Source organism: Pseudorca crassidens, chromosome 6 (assembly GCF_039906515.1).
Source record: "Pseudorca crassidens isolate mPseCra1 chromosome 6, mPseCra1.hap1, whole genome shotgun sequence".
Lineage (NCBI taxonomy): Eukaryota > Metazoa > Chordata > Mammalia > Artiodactyla > Delphinidae > Pseudorca > Pseudorca crassidens.
In genome coordinates, this window is record NC_090301.1 from 77,692,933 (window position 1) to 77,714,394 (window position 21,462).

Genomic DNA, 21,462 nt, shown 5'->3' on the forward strand with positions numbered 1-21,462 from the left:
AAGGCTACCAAATACAAAAGGTCTGAAAGCCACGTATTCACTGATCACAACCTGACACATGGACTTTACTGCAATGACCCAACACCCATGGTGATCTTAAATAGTGACAGGAACAACGTCCACTTGCCAGATCAAGCCTGAAATAAGCGAGATAAAATTGTCAAGCTACAAAGAGTAAGCAACATTTGGGAATGAGGGGCTTATTAATAAAAATTTTTATTAAACTCCTGGAACATAGAAACCTTTATGAACTTGCTCTAGATGATAACTCTGTCTTGTCGGGCAGGAGTTTTGATTTACCCACCCATGTATACTAACTCTGAGTACAGTGGCTAGCAAATTACAGAAGCTCAGAAGTATTTTTCAGTGAATGATTGTAGGTCTGAGTGAATGAACAATCTCAGTGATATTACACCCAGGTGTTCATCCCCCATCCTTACTTAGCATGGTGGTATTTCAGCCAGAAAAGACAGGAGAAGGAATCCTTAGGAGGAAATAGAAGGTTGACAATGGAGAGCACACCCAAGCAAAGGAGCACTGCTTAAAGGCATCTCCTTAATAAAAATGATCACTACAGCATTCTGTACCTATGTCTAAGAACACATCCCACAGAACACACACCTGAGCTATCACGGGAGGAAGGGAAGAGAGGAGTCGGGTTTAAACAGCATCAAGTTCTTGAGATCCTCAGATCTCGATGTGCTGCCTCTACCCAGGAAACAGAGTCCAAGTCAGTATATCAGCATCTTCCTGGTTTCAGAAACTTATCTGCCTATGGAGACTACTCTGTTGTGTCATTTGGCAGCAGAATTTTTTTTTTCTCTGCTGAATGAAGGAGTGGTATTTGCAGAAAGCTATTGAAAGTGACTGAGTATTGCCCCAGTGATGATTCCATGAACTCCCGAAGAAACCTGCATTTGCAATCACTGACAACACAAGTGCTGTGTGGCAAGATACAGCAATACATGGCCCAGGATCCTCAACAGAAGCTGTCCTGACATATCTGCCTCTTTCCTGAATCAAGGCACTCACCGCAGTGCAGGATGTCTTCCTGAGCGGGATACACTGTTGCCCACGGGGGAAGGCAGGTTGCTCCCTCTGTGCAGGTCCTCGATGGACCGACTCCAGGGCTTTGATTTGTCCACTGAGCTCTCCACAGTGCTTTCCACACTTTCAAAGTCAAAACTAAAACAAAAGAGAAATGCCACTAAAGACTTAATTCACATTCACGCAAATACATGGATGTGCAAAACTCACTCCTTCCAACTATACATCTGCACCTTAATATGGGTTAGTTTTTGCAAACAAAGAAAACTGAAAATGGAATACAAACGAATTTTCATGGACTGAGCGTTAGCTTTGAAAATACAGAATGACAAATAGGGATGTGTTATTCGTATCTTATTATAAGGCTTGCTGACTTACCGATTACTAATGAGCTATGGTGGGATGGGGAAGAAAGATCTCAGAGCTGTCTTCATTTTGCTTTAACAAGTCAATATGTTAGGCTTATACTAATTTATTCCTCTCCATCAAGTTTCACTGAACACTTTCTCCTAGTGTGTTGGCAAGTGTACTTTTCCAACCATATGTGATACATTACTTGCAAAGTTATGAATTTGCTTTGATTTTGGAATCTCTTCCCAATGTGGTGCTCTTTAAAGTAGGGCTGTTGTTTCTCTGACATTTTTTGAGGTTATTACTCATGTTAACCATGTTAGAATAAATGGCTAGTTAAATTGCTCATTCTTGTATAATTTTAGGAATTTTTAAACAGACAGGCCTTTGTGTTCTATGCATTTTTCCCCTTCCAAAGTCAGTAGCTCTGCTTTCTCAAAAATACATTTTATCAACTGTTTCAACCCATAGTTCCATCAAGCAACACCTGATCAGACAGAAAATAAACACAATGCAGCTATAATTAATAGCATCTGGAAGATATTGGAGGATATCGTGGGAAAAAAACATCAACAACACATATTGCGAATAGCAAGTATGACTTTTTATACAAGTATGACTGCCAAAATTAAATATTTGGTTAGAACTACCATCTGTAAACTAGGTTATGCTCTCCATTTATTAAATTGTAATCCAGATAACAGAGACCGATGCACAAAGTCATTGAATGGGTCTAACAATTCTGTCATTCCTTAGGATACAGGAAGCAGTGAACAGAAAAGGGGTGGAATTGAGGAATCTAACAGATCCTTAAGGACTAAAAATAGAAGCCTATAATTGACACTGGAAAAGGTAAACCTAGGGGGCATCCCAAGGTCACTCATGTCATTACGACTCCCGCCAAGCCACTCTGCAGCCCCCATATGTTCAGTTGTTCAGCATCCTTATGCTCCTCTCAGCTCATCTCCGACTCTCACTGAGCAGAAAAAAGAAACACACACCTTGGTGAAAGCTCCCGTTTTAGGGAAGGCACATGAGTCTGTTATTTCACATTACATGAGCCAGAAAATTGTCACATGCTGAGGAATAGTAAGAAATTTTTTTCAGCCCATTTAGTTTCAAGAAAGTATGTACATAAACTATGTATCTATATATAATTTTTCATGTAATTAAAGTATAAAATTTCATGTAATTAATTTTGTAAGAAAAACAAAAATAAAACTAATAAGCAAAGAATGTAAAGCTAATGCCCACCCCACCCCCCCAAAAAAAGTAGAAGATTAGGAACCAAAAGCTCTGAGCTCTGATCTTTCGTTGTCTTTGCTCTTGGACTGCAGACCAGAAGAATTCCCTCAGAGTAGCACTACCTTTTCCCATTGGTCTCGTGTGTAGGTGCATTTGGGAAAGCTGCTTTACAAGTTCTATTGTGATGGGGTAAAGGGTTAATTACAGCAAACATATTACAAACAGCATGCAATTCTTTCCCATTATTCCTGTAGTTTCTTAGCCCTTCCTTAATTCCTCAATAAATATTCTTCCAGATTTTAAAATATGCAACAGGATAATATTCCTATTCTGTTTTGTCATATAATATAAATTGTAAGGGAGATTAGCAGTTTTCAATGTAATGGAGGTAGATAAGGAACAACGTTTGGAAGAGCATGCTATAAAAACTAGAATTATAAGGAAGATAAGAACTTATCTACTGGGTTTTCTTATTATATTCCATATCATATATGAGTTATCAAAACTGAAACTCATCAGGCCAGTTTCAGTTAACACTTTACTTTCTGCAGCTATAAGGTAGGAATAATTATAGTTTTCTCTTCACAAATTCTCCAGGAAGCGATGAGGATTATAAGATAACATCTGGTTAGATCTTAAAGTGGGGCAATATAAAAAACAAGTTCCTGCTTTGAAAAGAAGAGTTGAGAAGGAAAAAAACACCACCTAGGCTGAAATGTCTTCCAATCAAATTAAAAATACAGTATTGGGACTTCCCTGGTGGCGCAGTGGTTAAGAATCCGCCTGCCAATGCAGGGGACATGGGTTCGATCCCTGGTCCGGGAAGATCCCACATGCTGCGGAGCAGCTAAGCCCGTGCGCTACAACTACTAAGCCTGCGCTCTAGAGCCCACGAGCCACAACTACTGAGCCTGCGCACCCTACAGTCCGTGCGCCGCAACTACAGAGCCCACGTGCCGCAACTACTGAAGCCCATGCGCTCTAGAGCCTGCATGCTGCAACTACTGAAGCCTGCGTGCCTAGAGTCCGTGTTCCACAGCAAGGGAAGCCACAGCAATGAGAAGTCCATGCGGAACAATGAAGATCCATCACAGCCAAAAAAAATAAATAAAAATTTTAAGAAGAATACAGTATTATTTCCTCAATCTGTGTGTGTGACAGTGGACACTGGAATAGTTTTTGATTAAAGAGGAAATGTGGAGAAGAGAACGTCTCATTCAAATGTACACTTTTCATTCCTGTTGTAAATCTTTCCAGAAGCCTAGCAAATGAGAAAACTTTATGAATAAACATAGGAAAGGTGAAATAAGTAAAATTTTTTTCCTGCTCTGCCCCATTTTTTCCCCTTCCCCCTATGAAAGGGAAGTCAAAACAATACAAATACATATAAATTAAAAAGGGAAAACCTCTTGCTGACTCCGCTTCCTCCACTTCCACTGTGTTTGGTACCTACTTCTGCAATCATTTTCTCTGTATTTACTAGCACCTACAAATATACATATACAAGTTTGTTTGTTTTTTTAAATAAAAAGGGAGTCACTCCTCCGTACTTTGCTTTATTCGCTCAACAATATATCATATATCTCTTCCAATAATTGCTAGAGTATTCTACCATATGGATATACATAACTTGAGCACTAAAGAAAGCACTTCTTTTTGAAATAAGCACTCCTCTAAGGGTGGTTTTACTCCCCTGTTTTATTTCTGCCTTAAAAGCATTTCTAACAACAATTATGAGATTTGCTTTTAGTTACTTGAATATAAACAAACCTCCTTAAACCTTACCACATCTGCTTCTGGGTGTCTCCCCTCAGTGTGGTACCTAATTTTACCACTGAGATGCAACTTCTGTGACCACATAAAATTTTAAAGGAAACAAGCCAAGTTTTACTTACGTTACTGCGTATTGTGCAAATGACAGATATTCTACTAGAACATCAAGACCTTTATTTTCTTCATTCAGAAACTCTCTGACCCATCTGTTCAAAAAAAAAAAAAAATCATTGGCAAAGTTCATCGCATGCTCTACCATGAAAAGGACACAGTGAAAACTTGTTTTTTTCCACCAGAAACATTCACCGCCTGAAAGGAACTATGGAGTAAGGCCTAGAGTATAACACATGAGGTAGGAGCTTTTAAATATGGCAACTAAGAAAACCATAATATTTCAGCATGAGCGACGAGGGGTCAAAAAGTGTACGAGTTTCTTCCTTGTATTTTACTGCTTAGGAGACTGACGATAACCTGTAAGGAACTTTCTGAAACAGGAACTTGCTAACTGTCCTTTTCTTCCACCATAATTGATCTGGAGCCTGCTTGTTTAAGGAGCCAAGACTGCACAGGGAATCAGGCAGACTAGGGACATGACAACATAACCACTGAAATCCAGGCCGGATTCCAAATCCACATTCAACTCCTTGGCACACTGAGCTGTAGAAAACACTCAACTAGCCAATGAGAGACCAGTGTTTATGGGCTTCTGGAAATTCAATAGGTATAATGACCTACTTAATTTTTTCCATTAATGTTAAAACCTTTTAAAAAGTCGCAGGCACCACACACCATCATCAAAGCCAAGGCGTGACAAATACCATGCTTCTTAAAATTCATTTTAAAATGATACCACTTTGCATTTGAATGGTGGATCTGAACGCAGTTCACTGAGAATGTTTACACGTTTTTATTTGTTCATAACAACACCTAGAAGATGGAGCAGAGTGGTCAGGTACTGAGGATAAACACCTGTTACCGCATGTCACAGATTTCCTCCAGGACATCCACCTTCAAAGAACATGTGATACCCCATCAAGCCTTCACTGGGTTGGAAGCTCCAAGAAGTAATAAGTAAAAAGCTGTGCTATTCTATCACAGAAGCGATCTTGGGGTACATCTGCCAACAGCAATGCAAAGTGGTTGCCTTCCTCCAGGAATACCAAGCTAACAAGGTCCACCAGCTATGCACACGATGGCTCCTACGGAAACCAGTTTTGACAGCTATTAGAACAACAGTGGGACAATTCTACCATGTGTCTTTAAGGATGAGCAGTCCCTTGAGGTTTCTGTCTTAAAGGAAGGAAAAAAACCTAGTGGATTCAGAACGCCTATTTTTAAAATTTTGTTTTTAGGGGGATTTTGTGGTGGTTGTTTGTTTTATCCTCCAGCTCATCCTTTCTTCTAGTCCTGTCATCTGCATAATGTAACCTCAGGTCTTCAGGCAGTTCCAGAAGACAGTAAGGTGGAAAGAGTAGATAGCTTGCCTCGTACTTCCCCCAAGTGCCTCAGGCAGGCTGTGACAAAACGTATGCACTTAACATAGCCATGTGTAAGTATATAACATTTAATCTAAAAGAGACCTAGGGAATTCCCTGGCCATCCAGTGGTTAGGATGCCGTGTTCTCACGGCCAAGGGCCCAGGTTCAATCCCTGGTCGGGGAACTAAGAACCCACAAACCGCGTGCCCCCCCCCTAAGAAAAAGAGAGAGGCCTAAAGTGGAAACACTGGCAAAGAAAACACTACCTTTTGGGTCTCACGAAGTGGCTGTGTTATGAGAGCTGACCAGAACTAAGGGGATGGCTATTAGGAGAGGCTGAAGTTTCATTTCACCACCACCACATACACGCTCTCACAGCATCTACTTCTAGATCCTTATTTTCATTTGATTTATTTTAAATTACTCCCAATATGGCTAGGTCTCAGAAGACATTGGACATTTTTAAGTGTTGATAATTAAAAGCTTAGAAATGGTAAAAAAAAAAAAAAAATTTCCCTTTTAAAACTGGTAGGAGACTGAAGAAAGCTAGAACTCACTATCAAATCAGATGACTAGCTGTGCTCTTGAAATTCAAGCCTCTTAGCCTCTCTGAGGCCTCTCCATTGGTCAGATCTATGGGTTCTGACTGCATAATTTAAACTAGCCCTCCTTGGTGGCTGCACAAAACCACAGGGTCCAGATTTTTCAGAGCAATCTTGGTTTCACATATTCTGTCTCAGTGACCCATAAGAACACTCTAATTTAGGAGCTGAGAAAAACAGCCATTATAGTTCCTTCTGGTTGATTTTCCAGACACTGCCTCTAAAATGTAGAGATGGTCCATGACATCCTAAGGACCTGCTAGCACCTTCATCTCACTTAGTTTAGTCACAGACTGGAGAGAAGGCAAATGACTCATGGATATTTAAAAAAAAAAAAAAAGAGGAAGGAAGGAAGAAAGACATGGTAGGAAATAGCCAAATACAGTCAGAGCTACATTTCTCTTGACTCAAAGTACTAATATGCATATATTTTCATGCAGTGATAAAACCTATTAATTGGCTTTTACTTCAATTTAGCACCCTTATCAGTGCCCCTGCCCTGACTTGCTGACTTTGAATGAAAGCGCTTTAAAAATAAATTTCAGGACTTCCCTGGTGGAGCAGTGGTTAAGAATCCGCCTGCCAATGCAGGGAACACGGGTTCGAGCCCTGGTCCGGGAATATGCCACATGCCACGGAGCAACTAAGCCCGTGCGCCACAACTACTGAGCCTGCGCTCTAGAGCCTGTGCTCCGCAACAAGAGAAGCCATTGCAGTGAGAAGCCCACCCACCGCAACAAAGACCCAACACAGCCAAAAATAAAATAAATAAAAACTTACTTTTAAATTAATTCATTCATTAATTAATTTCAAAGTGAAAGTCAGGAGCCAGCTGCTCCGTTCCTAAAAAGTCAGCGACAGTGTAACACATCCTGCCTTTGAGAGGTTTAATTTCATTTTTAACCTCTTTTTCTAAGCTGTGAGATCTTCCCTGGGTCTCTGTTCTGGCCCAAACCCCTGCAGGTGGTTTAGAAAAGAATAAGATAGAGATCCATCACAGCTGACTACCTTACCCCCTTTGTCAAGAGGTATCAGGTTAGTAAAGTCATCTCAGCAAAAAGGCTATGGATTACAAGAAAAGAACAGCCTTCTCTTCTTGTCCTCTCAATCCCTATCCCTTCTTCACTTATGATATTCTGTATAGGAGAAAACAGAGGCGAGAGTGAACTTCTGTGGAAATCAAATAGGTAGAGATGAAAAAAGGGCAACTTTCCAAGCAGTATCTTTAATCTAAAGGCATAAAAAAATGGATGCCCCGTTCTGCAGATTTATGTACATGATCATGACATATCATAAATGGAGGGTTCCCATAGTAGATTTCCATTTTCACCTCTGCGCATGCTACACACGCTTTAATATAGTGCCAATATGCAAACAGTTTCAAATTGGGTGATTACAAGTTTTGGAAAGTAGAATTATTTCTGACTCTGACAGCATGCATCACTTACTGAGTACCTCACAGATTCGATGTAATTACCATATGTTGTAAATTTGAATTTACGCAAATTCCAAATCAACTGCTTAGGAGCTGGAAGGCACAGTGATAATGAGAAATAGCTCTGGAAAAAAAAAACTTATTCAAGGAAGGGCTCTAAATGCAAGTGCCAAGAGTTACTGTTTTACTGTAGACAGGTCAAAGCTTTGTGTCCAAATTGCTATTGTTTTCTCTCTGCCTCCCAAATCTCAGAACCTCATTGTTCTCATCTAGAAAATAAAGTCTCAAAGGACATTACTGGCTTTAAATTTCTAAGATCAAACAACAAAACAGACTCGAGACACACAAGATGAATGGACAGATGGTGAATTCCCTCTGCCAGTTTCCTTTAGAGAGATACTACAGGCATCCGGTAGGAACTGCAGTTGCTGACAAATCATGAAAAAAAAATCACAAGAAGCGAGAGATAGAAGGTAAACATCACCCAAATTCATCATCAGCTACCAAATCTATTCTGTGAGACAGCATCTCAAACTGGTTCTCAAAATATAGCCCATGGACCACCAGGGGTCCCTGAAACCCTCTCAGGGGCCTGTGAAGTTAAACCTATTTTCATACAAATATTTAGTCGCTTTTGTCACTGTGCTGACACTTGCACTGATGGTACAAAAGAAATGTGAATGAAACTGCTACCACCAAACAAGACACCTTTTTACTGTATTCTTCACCCCAAGCACTCAGAAAGGGAAAAAAAGTCAGCTTCACTTAAACCTGTCCTTAGTGAAGTGCTAAAAATTACTGACTTTATTAAAGCTTGCTCCTTGAATATATGTCTTTTTAATTCTCTGTGTGACAAAATGGAAAGCCCACATATAGCACTTCTGCTGCCTGCCCAAGCACCACGGCCGTCTCGAGGAAAAACGCTGGTGCAATTGCTGGAGCTGCAAACTGACCCAGCCATTTTCTACATGGAATGTCCAATGACAGACACATTGTGGTTATTCTCTCTTGGGTATTTGGCAGATATTCTCAAAAGTGAATGAAGTGAGCCTGTCATTTTCAGGAAAACAACTGACAATATTTTTTGTCAATGATAAAATCTGAGCTTACAAACAAAAAAATTAGAATTCTGGAACACTTATATTTACCACCATGAGTCTGACAGCTTCCCAATACCTAAAGTAAATTCTGATGACACTGGTGACTATTAACAAATATGATTTTATATTGTAGAATAAAATGTGTTGATGTTTGAAAGATCAGGATAACTCAGTGAAACAATATATTTCAAATGATTTTTTCATGATGTTAAAAAGTATTCATGGGTAGAAATACCCATTCAAAGTGAAAGACAGCACAATGGATTTTAGTATCGACATAACAGAACACAAACGCTCACTGATTCGGTTTCAGATTCTATCAATACATTGCAACTAACGTTAAGAAATTACACCTTTAAGTTTTGGTGTGATACCAAAAAATAGCCACAATTGTCTGAAATGGTTACTTAAAAACTCTTCATTTTTCCAAGTGTGTATCTGTGTAAGGCCAGGTTTTCTTCCTATACATCAACCAAAACACATCATAACAAATTGAATGCAGACAAAGATGTGAGAATCCAGCTGCCTTCTATTAGTGAGACAGTAAAAAGATTTGTAAACGTGTAAATCAATGCCACCCTTGTCACTAAATTTTTTTTGCTTTGGAAAATAGTTATTTTTCATGAAATATGTTATTTGTGCTATATTATGTTTATTATTTTATATTTATATATTTACATTAAATATTTATTGTTAAATAAATATTAAATTTTATTAAATAAGCATATCTAAAATTTCTTAGTTTAAATTTCCAATATGGTAACATTAATAGCTAAAACCCACATAAAAACTTACTGGGGCTCAAAATAATTTAAGACAGTAAAGGAGTCCTGAAATCAAAAAATTTAAGAACTGCTGGTTTAGATAACAGGCTTTAGATTTGGACATCTCCAGGTCCAAACCTCAGTGCTTCTCAATTGTGTGGACTTGAGCAAGATATTTAATTGCGGACTCTCAGTTTCCTCATCTGTAAAACGGAGGTTCAGAGGAAAAGGGCAATAATAAAAAGATTTCTGTAAGAAATAATACATTTAACTTACCAAATACAGTGCTTAGTAACAAATACAGTGCTTAAGAAATGACTAAATGATTATGATCTTGAGGACTTCCAAAAAGCACCATCTAAGGATGAATTAATCGTAGGGTAGCTTGAGGCACACATATACGTGTTAAACCCCAGAGAAGACACTCACTGCACATTCCCCAGCATCTTCCTCCTTCTACAGATCTCCTCCTCTCCTTGCCAACTTGCACCTCCTGCGTGTCACCTCACGCCCATTCTTCTCATCTCCCCCACCGAGATACAGTGAAGCAAGCACCTTTCAGGACGTCTATGACCTTGCACTCAGGATGAAAAGTAATTTTCCATCATAATAGACAGTTTTACTCAAATGACCTACCTGCAAGGAGAGTGAGCCTACACCTCAGTTTCATGGACTAACATCCACCAATCTATCCCAACCGCCAGCACCTCTGGAATCTTACCACCCCATATCCAAGACATCCCAACGCCCGTCTCCCAGTAGAGCACAGCCAAGTCAATGTGCTCTAACAGTGCTCAGCTCCCTTCAAGGGTATTTCAAGTCATTGCAAGGGCTTCGATTAGTCATAATCCAATTCTCCTCGACTGTTATAGTTCCTAAGAGTAAGTGAATGAGATTATTTCTAGTCCAATCCTTATTTCAATTTGGCTCCCCCCCAAAATTAATTATCTTTCTCACGAGACTGTTCCATTTATAGTTTTAGGCTGACCCTTTTGCTTGACAAAGCTGTAGCTTGGAATGTTACTTCAGCAAAGCCCCAGATTTTAACCTTGGAATGCAAGCATATGCCAAAAATAATTTTTTTAAGAGAAGCAGACTTTAAATATAATTCTTCCTTTTAATTTCTGAAAATCATAAACTCCTAGGTAACAGGGTCCTTTTAGACAGAGAAGGTAACATTCTCTGCATGGATTTCCTTAGGGATATATTACACAACACTGTCCAATAATTATTACATTTAATATTATTTTCAACAAGCATAACAACAAATAACAGCTATCATATATTGAGAGTAATTACTATGTATTAAACCCTATATTAGGTCTTTCATAAGTTATCTCATTTAATCCTTACAACATTCCTATTAGATAAGTATTATTATCCTCATTTTATAGATGAGAAGTTAACTTAGGTCACATGATAAATACAGAGAGTTTATGTAACTTACTTAAGTCAAATAACTGATAAGGGGGCATGGCAAAAATATGAGCCAAGATCGCTCTTTCCCTAAGGAAAATGGGCACCCAATTACCTTTCTAATATAGTGCCCCAAAGAGTGCAATAAAAATCTAAGGATTCCCTATGCAGCACCTTGCACTCCCAGAATTCCTCACTGTACTAATTGATTACTTTCACATTATTTAGTAATTCTTCAGAAGTTTTCCCAATCAAATACGGTCAAGCCAGTTAGTTTCCATCAAGAAAAGTCCCGTTCAGGTTTGGGTTTTCAGGACAAGCAAATCAGGTCAAAATCCTGGTGTGTGTTTTCACTCCGTATAAGGTTATGCCAATAATTGGTTTCAGACAATCAGACAATGCACTTCCATGAACTTTTGTGCTGCTAAAGCCAACGCTTTCCAAGTGTCTCACATAGATAGTAGACAAGGGGAAACTTCAGCTGGTGAAGATGAAAGAAATGCAAGAATCTTTCAACATGCCTAGAGTATCCTAAACAACAAACCACTCCAACTGCTTGCAGATTTGCACTGGCTTCCACCCAACCAGACCTCTTCTACTCAGCCAACTTTATATTGGAAATGATCGTCTTGCCTTGGTATTTGATGGTCAATTTCACATTATTTCAGCAATGCTTAAAGAAATGCTTTCTGACAGTTTGTAGAAATTCTGGCTGCAGCTCATGCCACCATTTTCAGTCAAGAAGAAGTGCCAACAGTACTGGGTTGGACGCTACCAAACGGAATCTAGCTCCTGATCCACAAATATTGGAAAGTATTTGAATTTCCTAAGCTTCGGATGCCCAGCTATATTAAATCACCAACACTTTCACCCCCCAATAGGCAAGCCTCGTTGTTTTGATCCCAGAGTCCCGATTATCTTATTTCCTTTCAAGGAAAGAGCTGCCAGATTAGGCTAGATAAGAAAAAGAACATCGCATTTTGAACAAAACGTCTGGCTGGCTCTACAGCTGTAGACTTTGTGGAAGTCTCTCACCTTCTCTGGTCCTTAATTCTTTTAATTTGTAAAACGAGGGTCTAGGCAATCCTAAATTTCTCTTCCACTTCTATTTTCATGACACTCTGATCCACTGTTCTATAGCCCATTTTCTGGGACAAGGGTGATTATCAACCTTAGGTTAGAATCAGTTCATCTTCCAAATATTTCATTCTCAAGGTGCCAAACATGTGAAATTATCCTTAAGGAAATGAATATTCTCACTCAGGCTATGGAGCTATAAATTAACCTTGCATTTCTATGACTTAAAAAAGCTTATTCTGAAATAACTGTAGAAAATAACCATTTGAATGGCTTATACCAAACATACTCAGAAGTAGAAGTAAACTGCTACTTAGGTAATTATTTTACAAAGACGCTGAAAAACAAAAATGTAATATATATGTAAAACTTCATTTCCAATAGACCTATCACAGGGGAAAATTCTAAAAGATCTAAAGTCTACAGTCTTTCCCTTGCAAATCTCAAAGAATCAAAATCCAGAGGGGTTAAATGATTGCCAGATGTTAAACAGGTACTTTAGGAAGAATTGAAGCTATATAATAAAATACTGACATCATTCTGCCTTAGAGTGAAACCATCTTATTTGAAGGTACTGTACAATTCTGATTATCTCAGGAGGGAGGGAGTGTGTAATGAAGTTGTACTTGGCTTGAGGCAAAGCAACCATGCTGTTGTATGAAAAACTCTTCGAAATGCTTAGTGCAGAGATTCCCCAAACTTTACTTTCCAGTGTGGATTTAAATTTCATGGTCCTGAAATTTGGGGATGTAGGAAGAAGAGACTCAGAATGAAGTATCTAAACGCAAGGGGGTATGTCAAGTGACACCACTCCAGCTTCTGTCCCCTTCTGGCCAGGGAATTGAGAAAAGAATGAAGCAGCTTCAAGTAACCAGGTCAAAGACCTCCAGGGCAGGCTTCAAGACCTTCCAGGATCTCAGTCTACATGACTTGGGGGTTCCTGACTTCCCAGGGAATCACTATACACACACCATCACTGCATGCAAGCAGAGAACTTTACAATTAGTATGAACATCCCAAATCAAGGACTGTCTGTCCTGCTTCTGATTCTTGCAGAGTGAGCAATTCAAGAACAAAAACAAAGGTTCCACCCATCTAAACCTCAGTCTCAACTTATAACGAACAGCAAGGAAGCTTAATTCTTTGGATATGATTCAGTCACTTTGTAAAGTGTCCAAAAGCTTTAGAGCTAAAATGTTCAGTGGGCACACTTACCCAATATGGTTGGTTCTTAAAGAAATTTCCAGTTCTCTTAGCACTTGTGTGGACTCTTGAACACGCCGTCTGAATTTCTATAATTCAAGAACACATACTCTCACAAAACATATTTTAGCAAGTGCTATAACTGCAGCTTACTTGTAATAAGTTTAACAGAATATGAAAATATCTCTGCTTCTAAAGTGGGCTTCTCACACATTTCTTTTTGCAAAGCACACAAATTTTTCTCATCGTAACAGTCAGCTTATGTGAAAGGACTGGGGAAAATGACTTATTTCATATACTAAGTGTCTCTGAGTAAGTAGCTTATTTTTTTCCCTACCCCACAATACAACAATACTCACTGACATACCTATGCTGGGGTCCCTAAAATCACCCGTTTCAATGATTCGCTAGGGCTCACAGGACTCAGCATACAGTTGTTCTTGCCACTAGGATTTATTACATCAAAAAGATGCAAGGTGTAATCAGCTAAAGGAAAAGGTGCATGGGGTGAAGTCCAGAGGAAACCAGATACAAGCTTCCAAGAGGATTCGCCCATAGGAGTCATAAATGACAATATTCGTGAAATGCTGTCAACCAGGGAAGCTCATTAGACACTTAGTGGCTGGGGTTTTTACTGGCTCATCACTTGAGCACTCTCTGCCTAGCACATACCAAAAGTGCAGCCTCCCAAAAGGAAAACCGGCATTCCGCATAAACCATGTAGTTGGCATCAACAGTTTGGGCACAGTGAGTCATTATTAACAGGGAATTCTGGGAACTCTCCCGAAATCCAGGTCCCCAGTTGCCAACCAAGAGCCAAACTTGCAAGCAGGCCTAAGGTGGCAGTCTCATACCTACTATGCTTGTTCTCTTCTGACACCTCCCTTCTACTTGAGGAATGTCCTTCCTCATTCCCCTGCCTATCAAAATGCCACGTGTCCTTCCAGAACTCCCTCAGGTCTCCCTTGCCCCAATGAATCCTCCTCTGATAGTAAATGTACTCATTTCTCTATCCTCTCAACTCCAAATAATCTCCAAGGGATCACTGGGTTGCACTGCACGTGAGTTCTTTGGAACACAATTTCCTACAAAAATATTTCTTTACAGTCACTAAAGTCTTAGGCCAGTCTGGAAGAAGGCCATTTGATGTGCAATGCCTTCTGAGAGGCGTTCTATGCTCTCTGTGCTAGAGACCCAAACCACCTTCAGGTTACACTGTTTTCAGGAAGAGCCTTTGAGAATCCTGGCTCAGGATATTAGGGATCCTTCTCCTCTGCTCCCATGACTGCAGAAGGAACAGGGTCATCCAGCTCCAAAGACAAAGGCATCCAAGGACAGGAAGGACAGGAGGAAGGTTAGAAAGGAGGATTCCGGGATGTGGGGAAAGGAGAGCCCTGCCACAGGCAGGCCCGGGTGCCCCAGGGAAGACTGGACCCCTGCTCAACACTGACGGGTTCCTGCTACCCTCTTCCCTTCTGAAGACCCTTTACTTCTCCACCAGCTGCTTCTCACCAGAGCAAAAAGTCTGTTTCCCCGACTGCCACTCCTGAAGCACCCAAAGATCTTCTCAGGTGTATAGCATCCACAATATGTGAAATAAAAGCATCCCTGATGCCATGAAAAAAGAGAGCCACCCCCTCTTTTGTCAAGAAAGGCTTAAGAAACAACAGAGTCATCCATAGGTTGGAGGGACATCCAAGCCCAGTGCTTCCTAGAGAGCCTTCCGGCAATGAGGACTGCCAATGAGGTAGGGTCTATGGCCGCACAGCTGAGGAAACCATTTCCAGGTGTGCTGGATGCTCCAGAGGAGCCAGTCCCATGTCAGAGTCACAAGTCTTGGGCTGTCTGCACATGTGGCCTTTAGGAAACGACTCAGCATTCCTAGCTACGCATTATGCATAGTTGTGATTCGTTCCCTGCTGCCTGTGCTGGTTCCCTAACTGAGCCTTATGCTTCCTCAGGGCAAGGTCATCCCTCACATACACTGTGAGCTACAAGGGCACCCAGTGTAGCACGGAGGACCTAACAGTGTGAAAGAGGATCTGCAGAAGGACTAAGAGGCATGTATCAAAACAAAATAACTCAAAACACTGAGATAAGAGAGGCGACAACAATAGCAGATAACAGTTATTAGGCATTTGCTACGAGGCACTACACTTTTGCAATCGCAGGAAAACTGAGGTAGAACTAAACTGACTTCGCCCTGTATTCTCTTCTCTTGGCAACCGTTTGAATTTCAGCTGGTGGACTTTGGACCGCAGAGAAATCTTGGCATCCACTTCCCTAACACATAAACAAGGGCTGCCAACACTCTGCACTTGTACAACGCACCCAGAATGCTTTAAAACACTTCAAAGGGAAATCGTGCGACTGTGGGAACCAGCGAACAAGAGCCGGGTACCACTTCTTAGCAGCGTTCACCCTTCCCCCAGCCCTCTCTGTACACGGCAGGCCCAGGGAGGAGCCCACGGAGACAGCTGAGCCCTGGAGACCTGTATAATAGGGTTTCTTTCACAACTGCAGGGCCCACAGAGGACCAGACTCCTTTCTTCATGGCTTGTCGCCTCTCCCTATGCCAGACATGAGCACATCCCCCCAAAGCACAGACTGAGAGCCTCCTGGTATTAAATAAGGAGACTGGTTTGGAGAGATATCTAATTTAGGCTCTTCCTTCCCTGCCCTACAGGGTTTCACTTAAAACTACTTAGAAGAAAATCGAAATAGAAGATGCTTCAGAAATTTTTTAGAAGACAGCAAATTAAGTATCTTCAATTCAATGTGAACAAAAGATTAATGAATGAAGTGCCTGAGGACTCCAGATGCAGTTAAGGGTAAACTGCTCAGCTTAGACTGTCTGGCTAAAATGGAAAGGCTGATTGGAAATCTCTTTCTCCCTGACTCTAATTCAGCTGAGAATCGTAAGCTCATTTTAACTGCAAGCCATGCCTTACTCCAAGCAAAATCTCCTTTTTTCCAGGCTTTAAGCAGGACAGTTATGGTGAGTGGAACAGATCATTTCCTACTGCCAGCTCCTGACAGAACTCTTACTAAAGCAGGGATGGTTGATCCAACATCCATTTTATTTTCTTCTGAAAGCTGAATGACTGATCTTGAAATGTGAGGCTCAGGCCAAACACGGCCATTCAGGTGAATACACTCGGGTAGGGCAGAGATTTCAGGAACGAAGGTCAGCCCAGACAGACATCCTCTGTCTTGGGCCTCTTTATGAAGTTATTTGCGAGGAAGCAAAACACTTTCTGAGCAGCTGATTTGTTGTTGTTTTTCATCTTACATTCCCAGGAATAATTGTTCCGAGGAAGAACTGGGACTTGGCCAGGAAGAATCCACCTCTTCTCTCCAACCATCTTCGTCCCCATGGGGCTTGAGGCTGGAGTCTAAGAAGCGCTCTCTAGGAGTTTACGTATTTTCCTTTTTTAAAGAATTTGACAAATGTTGAGATAACTGTCAGGGGCTGGGACACTGAGTATACTCTCAGTCTTGTGTACGAATACGGCATTTCTGCCAGACTCAGCTCGGGACGAGTGTGCCTAATCCTGGGTCTGGGCTGTCCAGCCAGAAGGTTTACGAGTTGGGGGATTTCTGAAAATATTCCTCATACAGAATCTTGCTGCCCCTGTGCAAAAGAAATAGTCTTTTTTTTTTTTTCTGGGTTGTGTTTTATGTATATGGGTATGCCTTCCTTTAACCCTCTCTAATGTGATGAAATTGAAAGGTGCTGTATCCTTGGGGAGGGGGACAAGAAAGAAACTAAGAATTAAGCAGCTGTCTCACTTAGCAGGCCTGACAGAAGCTCTTTTAAAAAAAGAAATGTGTGTGCCGTAGTTATGAGGAGGGTATTAGGATACTTTGATAGGTACATTCTTAGAAGAGGAGGCTATGTCACATATGGCGCCTAGGCGACAGCAAAGGTCCACAACCCATTTGCATCATCACTCCTAGACTTTATTTCCGCTTGTCTGCATAGTAACTACAGGACAAAGGGCCAGGAAACATCCAAAAGGAAATAATAGTTGTTCTCCTTTACTTGATTTCTTTCAGCGGGGGGTGGGCACAGTGTTTAGAATGTAAGCAGAAGATGCAGAAAAAGGAGCTTAAAAAATATATCTCAGAGCCAAGAGCCCTGGAAATAGGAGCTAACTAGGAAAACTGTGCCTTTCTGCTCTCATGAGTCACACACTGAAACAACAGAGGGAATTCAGCTCAAGATATTTCCAGGGCAGCCTTGAAAGCAGGAGCTGTGGAAGGTCAACCGAAAAACAAGTGCTGTCTGGTGACTAGCCCTTTATCCATCTTGAGCAAGGGCGGCTCTGCCCTGAGACATCCCAGGACTGATCCAGGCCCCAGGGCTGTGCCAGGCTACATGCTTTACCACAAGGCATCAGTTTAAACCAATTGTGTGGCTGCACAAAGCAGGGCTTGTTTGTAAAAGGAGAGAGTCCACTGAGAATGGAATCAGCTATTCTCTCCTTACCTTCTTGGGGCCAGGGGCACGGCTGGGGCGGGGGAAGCCGCTAAAAGCATCAACACAGGATGTGAGTGCACAGCTGGGATGACAAAGCCCCAGTGATTTTTCAAGGTCTCTGGAAATGCACCAAGGCATGAAAGACAAGTATTCCCTTTGCTAGGCCTGTTTTTCTGGGGGCCTGAACACCTCTGGACTGAACCTACCGCCCTGTGTAACTGCAAATGGCAGCAACTCAATAACCATCAGAGGTACATGACTCCCAACTCAGGAAAGTACTTTTAAACACATTCTCAAGCCAGGATGGCCTTTTTCTTTGTCTTTTCATGTTGTCCAGCTCCAACAACTCCAAGGTTGTTTTCCCAGAGGCTCTGGCAGAGGCTATAATGGAGAGGAAGGAAGGTCTCCTCCAGGGCAGGAAGATTCTGCCTGCTAATGAGGAAGCAACAACACAAAGTGGAAACAAATCCATCTTACCTTCCGGGTTACAGCTGGATCCAGATAGCCTTTGAGCTTTTGAATATAAGTATGGGGAGGGTTCTTCACCTGGAATCGTTCCTGCAGGAAGCATGAAAGTAAAGTAAAAGCATGAAAGCTCTGAAGGCATGACGGTCAGCCATATTCACACAGATTTATACTGCTGACCCAAAGCCAAAACGCACCTGCCGCATGACCATAGCCCTGCAAAGAGTCACTGGTTTTGAATCTTTACAGTAGATGTTCTTATCCCCTCCCTCTTTGCCTACGAGGAAACTGAAACTCAGAGCAGATCAGTTCTTTCCTAAGATGATGCAGCAAGTCAGGGGTACAAGTAGATTCAAACCCATGTTTGCCCAACTCTAGAGTCTGACCTGCTTTCTCGGTGGGGCTCTGCAGCTCTCTTTCTCAGAATAATGTTCTGCCCAACCTGTGTTCAGGGACCTCTTTTAGCAGGTCTTCCATCTATTGCATATTCTTTGAATATCTTCAGTGTTGGCAAATCTTTTTCTTTTGAATATTTATTTTATCTTTGAAAACACCAAAAATTTGTCTCAAACTAGATAAAACTAATTTGTTTCAAAAATGAGTCTATTGCTCAGAGACTGCGGTGAGTGTGTATTTGTGTGCATGTGTGTGACCATTAAAGTGTTCCTAAGGCAGTTTCCAAATCAGAAGACTTCAAAGTATTGTGAACAAAGGCACAATCATTGAAATAAGCAATTTATATATATATATATAAACACATATATGCCAAGGTGATATTTGACTGTGGATCTGGGGTGGGGCCCATGAATCTGCATTTCTAACAAGTTTCATGCTGACAATGTGGATGGAGGGACCACACTTTGAGAAACTCATGCCCACGTGTATCAGGTTTTACAGACCATAATGTCCAAAGCAGAATAAGCATGAGTAAGCTGGGCAAAATCCAAAGGCCCACACTATAGAATGGTAAGTACTATATTATAGTCATATAATGATATATGACATTCTGATAAAAAAGAACACACTGTATTGCATGGTTCTATGTGGATGGATTGTTGAGACAAAAAAGAACAAATGATTTCTTTCACAAAAGAGGCAAAATTAAATACTAACTGTTAGGGACACATATATAGGTGGTTTATTCACACACACACACACACACACACACACACACACACACACACACACACACACACACAAGAGGTGGGGGAAATTTGCATTAAAATGATAGTCAAGGACCAAGGAGGGGGAAGGGAAATACAGATTGATCCTGGCTGGCAGTGTTCTTTTCTGACCCTAGAAGTAGTTACACAGATGTTGCTTTTACCTTACTTATTATGCTATTCTTAAGTTTCACAACCTTTCCTGTATATACACTATATTTAATACACCTAAAAAGTTTACATAAAGCAGCTCCAAAAGGAAAAAAAGATTTGTCATGAAATCAAGACAATTCTTATCAGGTACTTTTCTGCATACAACTCAAAAGATATTTTCCTAGTAATTCTTTTTAACCTGATTATTGCTTATGCCAAAATGGAATTTTTTAGTATTTCACAACACTGACAATTGGCCAGTATGTTAAGTGTTTGTTTATCCCATATAAATTTGTATTTCTCCAATACAAGGAACCACAACATTCTTCCCAGTCCACTCAAGCCTTGCTCACTTACAGATTTAGAAATGCTTAAGATCATCTTACTATTATCAAAAGATCTTGTTAGTGAAAAAAATATATTTTATTATTGTTTAATACTACTCTAAAATAAAAGAAATTGGCTTAGAGTGAGACACCTATCAATACTTCCCCTTTATTTAAAAATGATCATGGTAAATTTCATAGTATACAAACTATCTCTCAACAGAGCTGTTTTAAAAAATGATCAGCTTATTATTTCTAATTATTCCCCCCAATTTTCTATCCCACAAGTAATTTCTAATTAATGATTCACGCATATTCGACATCTCTGGCGCCATCACTGTGTCTATGTACCAAGTCCTAATTTTTTTAAACAAACACTATCACTTTACTAAGGGATCAGATAGGATCCAATGGCCACAGGGTTTTAGCAATAGCCCAGCTGAGGGCTAAAATAATCACAAAAAGTTCCCAAAAAACTGAACTGACAAGCTATCTAGAAACCAGTTACTATTTCCAACCTTGTGTATGAAAACAGCTGATGCCAGAGATATATTGGCATATAAATAAAATGCTTTTTAATAATACAATCCAATTACCCCAACTTTTATATATATATATATATATATACACATATACTTTTTAAAAATTTTATTTATTTATTTTTTTTGCCATATGCGGGCCTCTCACTGTTGTGGCCTCTCCCGTTGTGGAGCACAGGCTCTGGACGCGCATGTCCAGCAGCCATGGCTCACGGGCCCAGCCGCTCCGCGGCATGTGGGATCTTCCCGGACCAGGGCACGAACCCGTGTCCCCTGCATCGGCAGGCGGACTCTCAACCACTGCGCCACCAGGGAAGCCCCAATTACCCTGATTTTTAAAAATCCCATGACAGAGACAACTCACCCTGTGCTCCATTCTACTATAGCAAATACTACCTACCTCTAAATATAAAGTTCCTAACATATGAAACTCAATGAATTTTAACTGTGGCTAATGCAGCATTTGCTTGAGGACCTAAAATTTGAAATCTGTGGACAGTTACTGAGAGATTTCTAATGTTTGTTCTTGCAGGCAATGTCTTCACACCATAAAAGCCGTATTTATTCCTTTAAAAATAACAAAATTTAAGGAATTCCCTGGCAGTCCAGTGGTTAGGACTCCACGCTTCCACTGCTGAGGGACTGGGTTCGATCCCTGGTCAGGAAACTAAGATCCCGCAGGGCACATGGTACAGCAAAAAATAAATACATAAATAAATAAAACAAAATCTGGCTGACTAGCATATATAACATATTGACATTCACTCAATTAGTAAAATCTCCCCCCCCCCTTTTTTTTTTTTGCGGTACACAGGCCTCTCACTGTTGTGGCCTCTCCCATT

The 21,462-nt window shown here is 40.6% G+C and overlaps 1 protein-coding gene across 13 annotated transcripts in view; it reads right to left on the reverse strand.

Annotated features, from left to right (window-relative positions):
• FMNL2 (formin like 2) overlaps window positions 1-21,462 on the reverse strand; it is a 303,592-nt gene that overhangs the window by 84,649 nt on the left and 197,481 nt on the right. For 11 of the 13 annotated variants that reach the window (XR_010944439.1, XR_010944440.1, XR_010944443.1 and 8 more), the window contains exons 3-6: window positions 18,452-18,532; window positions 13,504-13,580; window positions 4,539-4,622; window positions 1,033-1,185 (exon numbers count right to left, since the gene is read on the reverse strand). Coding sequence is in view for 7 of the 13 variants with exons in the window: in XM_067741904.1 (XP_067598005.1) it covers window positions 1,033-1,185; window positions 4,539-4,622; window positions 13,504-13,580; window positions 18,452-18,532 (395 nt within the window). In the remaining 6 variants the exon portion in view is untranslated. The remainder of the gene's footprint in view (window positions 1-1,032; window positions 1,186-4,538; window positions 4,623-13,503; window positions 13,581-18,451; window positions 18,533-21,462) is intronic. The other 2 variants (XR_010944441.1, XR_010944444.1) reach the window with 2 other exon arrangements.